The sequence below is a fragment of the Microtus pennsylvanicus genome, chromosome X (genome assembly GCF_037038515.1).
Source record: "Microtus pennsylvanicus isolate mMicPen1 chromosome X, mMicPen1.hap1, whole genome shotgun sequence".
NCBI classification, from domain to species: Eukaryota; Metazoa; Chordata; class Mammalia; order Rodentia; family Cricetidae; genus Microtus; species Microtus pennsylvanicus.
The window spans coordinates 44,684,994-44,696,577 of NC_134601.1; the positions used below are offsets into that span (position 1 = coordinate 44,684,994).

Sequence of the window (11,584 nt, forward strand, 5' to 3'; positions counted from 1 at the left end):
TGGGGCCCTAATTCCTGAGCCACACCCAGAGTACTGAGAGGTTCTGAAGTGATACACAAGGTTGGGTATGTATTTGCCGCTACACGTCCTCTCATTCTGTCTTGCAAGCTATATCTTTGTGGTGGGAATGTCTTTTTCCTGTTTGTGGCTTATGGTATATACTTCAGAGATGGAAAACACACCCTCATGTGCATGTGCATGAGTATGGAGCTAAGCAAGAGGTCTTGAAACGAGATGAGCTCTAAGCTGGCAATCACACAAGGGAGGGGCATCTGTGAGAAGGTTCCTCTAGAGTACTTCTGGTTTCTTTCATATGTTACTATCCCACTGCATGTCCATATTTGGGAACTGGGAAAAGGAACCTAATGCTTAGTTTCTCCCAGCTCTGTACCAGTGCTTAGTGCTGCATTGGAGTGTGTTGGAAATGTGAACTCAGTCACATGTGTGCAGATGAAAGGGAAACTCTTTCCCCTTGCCTCAGTGGGACCTTCTCTTTTGCCAGAGTATAGTACAGACAGGAATATGAGGAAGTGAGTAGATACTAAGGGGCTTTTTATAGTTTTGACTGAAGTCACTAATTTTTATTTCTGCTCCTCTTCCCAATTTCACAGAATCCTTGAAAATTGGCTTCCTGGAGACATTGAAAGAAACTCCTGGAACATATCCTCCCCTGGCAGTTTATCCCTGTGAAGCGTCTTAAACTGCTTGCCAGCATGTTTTCTTCCTGCAGTTCTCCCACTATCTAGTTTTCCAGACATCAGTGAATGCCAAAGCCTAAAATTAACAAGTGTAGTTCTAGTGTTAGCAACTCGAATGGAAAATGGTCAGGACTTTAAGGGAAATTTGCCCCTCACCTCTTTCTCGGCTGCCTCCCCTCCTTCAAGAGTCCTTCCAGGCGCAGCCTTAATGCCTCTAGTTGGCTACTGTCTGTCTCAGTACACTTTTGTGCTATTTGCTGGGAGCCCTGCCCTACTGTTCCAGTGGAGGCTTATTTTGTGCAGTGGCTACAGTTCTGAAAAGGAGATTTAGAAGAGATTTGGATAAACCACATCTTGTTTCTATCCCACTGATTTTTCATTTATAAAATTTATCTTGGGTGGGATTTTCATTAGCAGTGGTGGCCAACATTGTTTAGCTTTGGCACCTTCCTAAATGGCCTCTTCGAAGAACTGATGACAGTCAAATGCTAGAGATGCTAAAGATTTATTCATCATGAATAAGCAGAAATGCATTAACTTTCATAAAGGATCTATCCAGTGAAATTTAGAATTCATATATAGTTATATACAGATAATTTGACTTTTGTGATACTTGTTCCAAGAGGTAAAGATGGTATAACTAGTATCACAAATGTGAACTGAAGCATCAGGTTCCCTAGTTTGCGTTTTTGAGTATTCCTTAACCTATCCTCACTGTTCTGGAAGTTCTCATTTGCTTCTTCACACTCTGGTCTGTTGTGGGACTGACTGGATTTCACACTTTCCTCGTGGCTCTCAACCAGACAACCAATGAAGACGTGAGTCAGCTTTCTCATGTTGCTATATATCCTCTCTGTTCCCATTCTTTAGTCACCTAGGAAACCATGTCGCCAAGGCCTGGAAGGTTGAGACAAGTGGAAAAGAAACCTGGCTTGGGAGATTGTTAAATAAAGGTTTAGAAGAGAAGGCAAACAGCTTTGTTTAGAGCTGAATGCCTGCAGAACATTAGGAAGAGGTTAAAAAGTTGGATAGGCACAATGTCTTTTAACTATTTATAGGTCCTTAAAGGCTAGTTGAAGTCCTAATGTGATGGAACGCTCCTATAATCACAGTGGTTTCTAGAGATACTCAGACAAGAAGATCTCAAGTTGAAGGCTACTCTGGGCTATGGAGTGACGTGTTGCCTTAAAAACAAGCAAATAATAGCGAAGGCTTTTGGTACTATTCTAAATTTAGAATATAGAAGGATGATTACACCGAATAAATATTTACTTTTAATGAATTACCAATTCAAATTCATTATGGATATGAGAAAAATATAGTTGAACAAATAAATACATCCCCATAACTTTACCTTCTAGATATCACTTTTGTTAATGGTATGATTTATACTCTTCTAAACTTGTCTAGATTTGATCTTATTTGTTTACACATACTCTGTATTTTAAATTTAATTTTATTTAAAACTTTTCATAGAATGTATTTTGATCATATTCTTTCTCCTACCTCAACTCCTCCAAGATCTTTCCCACCTCCTACCCATCTGGCTTCATGTTCTTTTTCTTTCTTTTAAAAAGAAATAAAAAAGTTACAACAACAAAATTCTAAGCAAACCAAAAAAAAGATAAGAAATACCAAAGGAAAGTAAACCAAAACAAAGAGTACAAAAGACAAAATACAGAGTCTGTTTTGTGTTGGCCAACTACTCGTGGGCATGGAGCCTGCCCTGGAGAGTGGTTGTTATATCCAGTGACACTCACTGGAGAAAACTGACTTCTCTCCCAGCAAGTATCAATTGCAGATAACTTCTTGGTTAGTGGTAGGACTTTGTGTCTATTTCCTCTTCTCCATGCTGGAATTTTGTCTGGTCTGGACCTGTGTAGGCTTTGTGTATGCTGTCACAGTCTCTGTGAGTTTTTATATACACTGTATTTTAGAATAAAAATAATACATGTTCATTTGTCTTCTTTCTTACTCTTATAAACAATTTTTATGTTCAACTATTTGCTTTTTTAAAATTTTCATTAGTGTGTGTGCATGTATGACAGCACTTGTGTTATTTCAGAGGGAAACTTGGTTCTCTCCTTCTGCCTTGTGAGTCCTGATGACTCAGGTCATTAAACTTGGTGGCAAGTGCCTTTACCTACTGAGCAATCTCCCTGGCCCCTATTTTTGTTGTTAATTTTGGTAATATATATATAAAATAAAGCATTAACCATTTGACCTTAACCATTTTAAATTTTTTATTAATTTATTTTTGTGGGATTTTGAGATTACTATGTAGACTAGGTTGGCCTAGCACCCAGACTCTTCCATCTTTGGCCTCCCAAATTCTTGGATTACAGGGTGTGTGCCATTATGCCCAACATCTTTAGCTTTTCTAAATGTACAGTTCAGTGACATTTAGTCTATTCATATTATTGTGTATTGAACTTTTCCATTATCCCATGCTGCATGTATTTCTCCAGCATAACTTTTTAATGTAAGCCCTGGCGTTTATCCTCTAGATCAAAGGATCTTGGACAGGGAAGAATCGTGTGCAGAATCCCTACAGCCATGGCAACATTGTGAAGAACTGCTGTGAAGTGCTTTGTGGCCCCCTGCCCCCCAGGTACTTGAGTAACAAAAGTGTTCTTGGCTACTAAGATGAACTACTCAAACCCATCTTCTTGCCTGCTGTGCTGCATTCTCCTGAATGGAGCTTCTTAATCTCAAATAGGCCTTTCTGGGAATTGTCACATGGCACTATATCTACATGGTCCATAAACCATGGACTGGTTATTTCATTTGTTTGTTCCCTGGTTAATGTGACATCCTTTAGTTTGTGGAAGAGTAAATAGAAGGTAGATGTGTGCTAGGGTCAGGAGAGATTGCCAAAGGCATGTTTGTACTTTCTAATGTACATAACAAGATTCAGTGGGAACTGAGCTGGTAGAAGAGTGGCTGCCAAAGACCTTGATTAATTCTCCTATCTCTGACAGTGTGTTGGATCGAAGGGGTATTTTGCCACTGGAGGAAAATGGAAGTCGTCCTCCAAGTACTCAAGAGACCAGCAGTAGCCTCTTGCCGCAAAGTCCAGTAAGTATTGCAGACTTATGCTGTGTCGGTGAGAGGGACCATGTAGGCTACCTCTACAGCTTCAAAATATAACTGTGATTTTTGTATCCTAACCTCCCCACATTCCCTGTCTCTGCTTCTGCCCTTGATATTGCCTTCAGATCTTTGTGCCCTTGGCATAGATTAAGATTTATTCATTTCTTTGACACATACTGATGAGTTATTTTGTGCCAGCTACTTTCATAGGTTCAAGGGATACACCAGTGAGCAAGTTGAATGATGTCCTTCCCTGAAAGAAGTTACTGTCTGGTGGAGATGGGGATAAGAAAACAGAACATTGCTCAGCGGGTGAAGAGTAGCTTGATTAGGGAAACAACAATGTTGTAGAGACAAAGGTGTGGCCAGAGGACCATGTAAGAGTTAGTGATGTGTTTACATTGGTATAATATGCGGGTGCTGTGAGCATTCTCCCGGGTTTTTTGGTCAAGATATATTTTGTACAATTCTTAAAAGTTATTTGAACTATATGTATGTATTTATTGATTGATTGATTTATTTGGCTTTTCTTCTTTTTTTTTTTCGAGACAGGGTTTCTCTGTGGTTTTGGAGCCTGTCCTGGAACTAGCTCTTGTAGACCAGGCTGGTCTCGAACTCACAGAGATCCGCCTGCCTCTGCCTCCCAAGTGCTGGGATTAAAGGCCTGCGCCACCACCGCCCTGCCTTTATTTGGGTTTTCAAGACAGGGTTTTTCTATGTAGCTTTGGAGCCTGTCCTGGCAGTAGCTCTGTAGACCAGGCTGACCTTTAACTCACAGAGATCCACCTGCCTCTGCCTCTCTAGTGCTGGGATTAAAGGCACGTGCTACCACCACCCAGTTTGAAATTTATTTTAAGATATTTACTGAGATTCAATGCAATACCATGCAATATTTATTTAAAATGTACAGTTCCCTAGTGTAGTATACTAACATGTGTATGATTGTCACAAATTAAAAAAAAGAATTTCCTTATCCTCTGCCTTAAGAAACCTTCTATACACTGGGCGGTGGTGCTACACGCCTTTAACCCCTTTAATCTCAGGAGGCAGAAGGAGGTGGATCTCTGTGAGCTCGGGGCCAGCATGGTCTACAGAGCGAGTTTCAGTATAGGCTCCAAAGCTACAGACAAAAATCTGTCTAGAAAAACAAACAAACAAACAGATACATAAATAAGAAAGAAAAGAAACCTTGCATACCTTAGCAATGAGATCTGGGGATGGGACCCAGGGCCTCATACATGCTAGGCAAACACTCTACCAATGAGCTCTCCCTACCCAGGTGTAACCTTTTGAATGTATCAACATGTGGTTGTACTTCATTCCTTTGTATGGCTGACTCATATCCTCATATCACGTCACATGGATATACTGTATTGTATCTATCCATTCACCATTTCCACATTTTTCTATTTTAAAATTTTATTTATCATTACTGTGGTATGTGTATATGCGGTACGTGTGTGTGAGTGTGGGCATGTGTATGCCACAGTGTGCATGTGGTGGTCAGGTAACAACTTTTAGAGTCAATTCTCTCTTCTCATTGTGAATTCCAGGGATCAAGCTGAAGTCATCAGGCTTCCTTGGCAAGTTCCCTTACCTGCTGAGTCATCTCACTAGCCCTGTTTCCACCTTTTGGTTATTATAAGCAATGCTACTATAAATGTCTCTGTGCAAGTTTTTGCATGGACAAATGCTTTCATTTTTCTTGGCTGTATTCCTAGGAGTGAAATTGCTGAAAGAAGTGGTAACACAATTATATAAATAAAACATTTACATCTTTTGGGATGCTGCTGAGATGCTTTCTAAAGTGGTTTCACCATTTTTCATTTCCACTAGCATTATCTGATAGGTTATCTGATCTTTCTATTTTAGCTTCTGTAGATGTGACGTGTTATCTCATTATCTGCCATTTGCATTTCCCTGATGACTAATGATGCATACATCTTTCCATATAGGTATTAGTAATTTGTATATCTTCACAAGGGAAATGTTTATTCAAATCTTTTGTTTGCGCCCTCTCTTTCTCTCCCCCAACCCCTTCAGCCCTTTTCACCCCCTATCCTGCTTCATGTGTTAGGCAGATAGCAGGACAGAGGATAACTTTTACTGTTCCTTAAGTGCTTTCCAGATTTGTTTTTTGATGGCTTGTTCATTTGTTTGGCTTGTATTTTTGTTTGTTTGTTTTTAGATTCTCTGTGATCAGAAGTATCTGTCACCATTTTTGATTTTCTACTACCCTGGGTTCTAAGGATTAAACTCTGGTCCTTATGTTTACACATCAACCCATTGAGCTATCTCTGCAGCCCATATGTTCTAAATTTTAATGTATGTCAATTTTTCTTTTCTTTTTTGCTCATGTTTTTGGTGCCACATTAAGAAACCGTTACCTAATACACGGTTGTGAAGATTCCTCTGCTTCTTCTGAGAGTTTTATAATTTGAACTTTTACACTTATATTTTTGATCCATTTTAAGTTAATTTTTATACGTGGGAAGAGGTAGGGAGCATGTATCTTATTTATTTATTTTGTCTGTGGATATCCAGTTATCTTTCTACCATTTGTTGAAAAGATTGTTCTCTTTCCCTCATTATTTTAGCACTCTTTTTGAAAATCAATTGACTGAAATGTGTGAGTTCGTTTCTAGACTCTCAATTATAGTCTGTTGATCTATATGTCTGTTCTTATGCCTATAGTACACGACTGTCTCTGCTGCTTTAACACTGAAAAGTTTTTAAAACAGGAAATACTATTCTTTTAACTTTATTCTTTTTCATGATTGATTTGGCTTGTCTTGGTTCCTTGAAATCCTAGGTGGACCTTAGGATTATCTTAAAGCTTATGAGTTTCTGTGAAGAAACCAGCTGGAATTTTGATAGAGATTATATTGACTCTACAGATCACTTTGAGGAATACTGCCACCATGACACAAGTTTTCTGAGCCATTGTTAATGGCTATCTTTTGCTGGAGGTGGAGCTCAGTGGTAGGGTACTTGCAACGCTCACACACTCACATGCACATCTACACATAGGGGAGAGAGATTGAGAGACAGACACAGAGAGAGAAAGAGTGAGCCGATCTGCTTCTTTGACTCTCATACCTGCTGACATGTCATGATACAGTGGGATAGTAGCTCTCTGCCAGGTAGGAAGGGAACTCTTACTAAAAATTATGGGCTGTCTTTTTGTTCATTTTGGTTTTCTTTGATGCTATAGTTTTAAATGAATCTTTTGTTACATAAATATTTTATTTTTGACACTAATGTAAATGAAGTTGATTTCCTAATTTCATTTTTGCATTGCTCATTGGAGTATAGAGAAACATAATTAATCTTTGTATGCCAGTTTCATATTCTGAAATCTAACCAAATATGTTTTCATTCTAATAGATTTTTAGATTTAAACTTTGTTTCAAAATATCATCTTATTTCATGTGCATACCTTTTGTAGGGATATTTTTTTCTTCTCCCCTAAATTTTTCATTTGCTTTTTAGAGGACAGCAAGCATGTCATTGTCACCATCTTGAATATCATTTTTCTGATGAGGCTGATTCCAAATAATAACAATATAGGTTAGTGCTTTTCAGCTAAATATAGGACAGGATTATTTTAAAGTCACTTATGAGACATTTTAAATCATATGTATCATTTGAAACCACTTTCATAGATTTCAACTCATTATTCTAATAAATTCTCTATTAGGACAGAAACAGGATTGAAAACCATTGGGTCAAACCTTTTTAGATAAACACAATATAATATTATGTAGTGGTGGGTATGCTTGCATGTAATTATTCATGGTACTTCTTAGTATCCTCTTTTATAATAGTGGAAACATCTGTCCATAACAGTTTAAGGATAGACCTCAGTAAGGTGCAGGCACATTCTGCTGAGGAAATGGTCTTGGTCTGAGTTTGGTAACCATGGCTGCATATCTTAGTGTCACTGGAGTCAAAGGTTTCTAAGGAAGAAGTCAATGCCTTTGGATTATCTGCATTTAGGTTTTAAGAGAACTTTGCATTGAATCTGATATCTTTTACTTCTCAGGCCTCAACAGAACATATGAACTCTAATGAGATGCCAGAGGACAGCACCACTCCGGAAGAGATGCCACCTCCGGAGCCCCCAGAGCCACCACAGGAGGCCACTGAAGCTGAGAAGTAGCCTGTCTATGGAAGAGACTTTTGTTTGTGTTTCATTAGGGCTATGAGAGATTTCAGGGGGAAGATCAACCTGAGACAGAGAGCAAATAAGCTGTCCCTTATTACTATTTTCCTTTGGTCTTTAGTCACCGAATTGCACACTGGCATTTTCTTGCTGCAAACTTTTTTTAAAATTTATGGACTTAAGACAGTGGCAGAAGATGCCAGTTACCTCTTGGCAACTGGACAAATGGGTCTCTTGGGACATGGCACTTGTTTTCCATGGTCTCAGCCACAAGGTGTCCTTGGACTCCCCTTCTCTTCCCTCCAGATCCTAGCTCTCCTGCTGGGGGTCATTGGTCTCATTCTTGGGCTAAAGATGCTCAAGACTGACTCAGGTCCTTTCCAGCTGCTACGTATCCTGATTCCAGAGGCAGTCACAGAGACCTCTGGCCAGGGAATCCTAACTGGGCTCTTGACTCCTTCAGACCTAATGAGGATTGGAGAGTGAGGTTGGAGGATTTTCCTGGCTACAAAGTGCCAGCATTGCCAGCCAATCCTTTTAGGAACAGGGCAAATACCTTCCACTTGTATTTATTTGTGTAGCTTTTCCTCTCCCCCACCCCCATCCACTCTCTAACATCCAAGTTCCACTCTTTCCCCCATTAGATGATATATGTAAGTAGTCATAGTAGAGATAACAATTTATATTTCTCATAGGTTCTCCAGAAACTTCAATGCCTGTGCTATTCTCAATAAGCATTGATGTGATGCCAACAGCATAGCCCCTCACACTCTCTGTCTCATCTCCCCTCTTTTCTCATTAGCCCATTTTAATTTTCTTTTTTTGACTCCTGCTTCCTTTGGGAGCAGGAATGGCAGTAATAAAAGCCTGCACTTTGGTGCTTCCTTTTCCTCAGAGGAAGCCTGAGTGCTCATTAAAACACTACCCCTCAGACTTCTTGTGTAAGGCCTACAGAGGCCCTGAATGCACAAATGGGGAAGCCAAGGCACAGAGAGGCTCTCCTCTCCTCTCCTCTCCTCCTCTCCTCTCCTCTCCTCTCCTCTCCTCTCCTCTCCTCTCCTCTCCTCTCCTCTCCTCTCCTCTCCTCTCCTCTCCTCTCCTCTCCTCTCCTCTCCTCTCCTCTCCCCTCCTATCCCTCTTCCTCCCCTCAAAAAAAAAATAGAAAACAAAACAAAACAAAAAGGCTAAACAGTTCTTCCATTAAGCCTTGGCTGAGTGAGGGAAAGCCCAGCACTGCTACCCTCCCGGGTATTCCACTCCAAGGCCTCAGCCCACCTCTGGCAATGGTAACCACACCAGGGGCTTCATCCAAGCCCTACTCTTCCAGCACTTCCACCGGCAGAGTCCCTGAGCCACTTCACCCTGGGGGTGGACTGTAGCCCCCAGGCAGCTCTGCTCAGGACCTGCACTATTTCAGGGAAGAAGTTCTATGTATTATATGTGGCTATATTTCCTAAAGTACCTGTGTTTTTCTCTTTCTAAGCCAGGGTCTTGTCTGGACAACTTATGGGGACAGTAAGGGGTGTGAACCACAACTTTTAATCTATTTGAAGGCAATTAAACTGTGTCTAATGCAAGCTGCCTGCCTCCTCCTTCCCCTTCCATTTCAAGAGCCACCACGGGGTTGTGAATGTGTTTGTGTGTTGGGTCAGGGGGTGGGTGGGGGGTAAAAGGGGTTGCTTGTTACTTCCCATACTTCCATTTTCTAGGGTACCCTTGGGTTGAAGAGATAGATACCTCTCAAATTCAACCTCTCCGTTGATCTATTTAATTCTGGGACGAAGTTTATCTTATTCTGGACTATGAAGACAGGACGTCCAAGCAATACACAGTGTGAGCATGACTGGGAGAGTAAAGGGTTGACACTTAGAGAACATGTTCTTCATTGGGATATTGTGTTAAGTAGGTGGACACTGTTGTCTGCAAGTGAGTCTTGGATTTTGAAGCAGGCTGACCAGGGCCTCCCCTTGGAAGTATTTCATTAGTGATCTTTTACAAGTGATGGCATGCATTTCTTTTCAATGGTCTATAAACAAGACTCCTATCTCACTCTTTCCAGTTAATTGTAATTGGTGAAATTGGCTGCTCCCAGGTTTCTCTGTGTCTTTTTGTTTTGGTTGCTGCAGGATTTGAATTTAATATCCTTGGGGGAAAGAGAGTCATTGGGAGATAGCTTGACTCAACTTCCTCTCCTCTCTGCTTCTCCTTTCCTACTTTTTCAATGGTTCTCTCAGTTTTGTTCTTACAGTTTGGGTTCAGTTAGTTGAAAAGGGGGGCAATCGTGGAGAGTGTGGAAGTTTCATGTTTTTGTGTTATTGTGTTTTCCAATCAACTGTCCCTCATGGGGACTCCCTTTCTAGTCACTCCTCAGCTCATGTCCACTCTTGGGACAGAATGGATTTCTTTCCTCCCTCAACTTACCTCAGCTGCTCTTCTGCTGCCCCTTAGGTCAGCCAGAAGAGCTTTCTCTTCTGGTGGGAAGAATCAAAATGGAAATCTTTTATCTCTAGTATAAAATGTTTTTGTTTGTTTGCTTGTTTTGTTGGTTGTTTAAATCTGCTTCTTCACTCTCCCTCTCTCTCTTCTGTATTTAAAACTTTGGCCTGAATACCTGTCCCATTCATATCATATACCAGCTGGGACTGTCCCTAGTCTGAGCTCTGATCAGAGGAGAGATTGAAGACTTGATCTTTCTTTGGGGAAAGAGGCCTTATATTGTTTGATGTTTTCAATGGCTGACACTCTCTCCAACGCTCCCCTTCCTCTCCATTCCTCACACTTCCTATGCACCCACCCCACTTCTCCAGGCCAGGATGGTTGGCGTTGGTTCAAAACCTCTGAGGGAAGGGGAAATTTATGTCCCTTTGGCTCTGGGGCCCTCTTGGCCCTAGCTGAGATCATTACTGCTCCTTTTACATTTTTTCCTTTTTTCCCAAGGAATGGGGATGAAATTCTATAGCAGCTAATTTCCTTTCTTCCCATCCTAACCATCCTGCCCTTACCTTACCCCTAAGGCCCCTTTTCCTACTGACCAAATCTCTTTATCTTGTTTTGGGGGAAAATATTTTGTTTTAAAATCTATTTTCTAACTTAAATGCAATTTAATATGTAAATCTCTGCACTTTTGTGTGAGCCTACAAATGTGTATGTGTTGGGGTTTTTCACTCTCTGGTACTTCTTAATAAAGAAATCTTTCTTTTGGGGGGAAGCCAATTAATGAAGGAGACTTGAATGGTTTTAGAAATATAGGGCTGTCTGTTTCTTTGTGCTTCTGCCTCATTTCTTTACTTGTGCCTAGTATGAGTGATCGGGCCTCTCCCTCACCTTTGAAACTTTCCTTTCTCCTTTGAGAGGGACTTCAACTTAGCATGAGAGAGAGAGAGAGAGAGAGAGAGAGAGAGAGAGAGAGAGAGAGAGAGAGAGAGAGAGCGCTGTCCTGTATCTGGTACCCCTCTGGGACCACTTAGATTGGCTCAAGTGGTTACCTAGCAACTTAGCCTCCTTCTCACCCTCTGTAGCCTGGCCTTGTTAGTCCTTTATTCCAACTCAGTTCATTTTATACTCCTGAGGCTGGGGCCAGGCTAGAGAAAATCACCAAGAGATCACAGTAAATAGCTTTTTTCCCCCT

General features: G+C 40.8%; 1 protein-coding gene across 5 annotated transcripts in view; it reads left to right on the plus strand.

Annotated features, from left to right (window-relative positions):
* Zdhhc9 (zDHHC palmitoyltransferase 9) overlaps nucleotides 1-9,533 on the plus strand; it is a 34,576-nt gene extending 25,043 nt beyond the window's left edge. For 4 of the 5 annotated variants that reach the window (XM_075957062.1, XM_075957064.1, XM_075957063.1 and 1 more), the window contains exons 6-10: nucleotides 612-660; nucleotides 1,414-1,516; nucleotides 3,206-3,309; nucleotides 3,680-3,776; nucleotides 7,837-9,533. In XM_075957062.1, coding sequence (XP_075813177.1) covers nucleotides 612-660; nucleotides 1,414-1,516; nucleotides 3,206-3,309; nucleotides 3,680-3,776; nucleotides 7,837-7,953 — 470 coding nt within the window. In that variant the 3' untranslated portion in view covers nucleotides 7,954-9,533. Of the gene's footprint in view, nucleotides 1-611; nucleotides 661-1,411; nucleotides 1,517-3,205; nucleotides 3,310-3,679; nucleotides 3,777-7,836 lie in introns of all 5 variants that reach the window. The other variant, XM_075957061.1, reaches the window with a different exon arrangement.
* The last annotated feature ends 2,051 nt before the right edge of the window (nucleotides 9,534-11,584 follow it).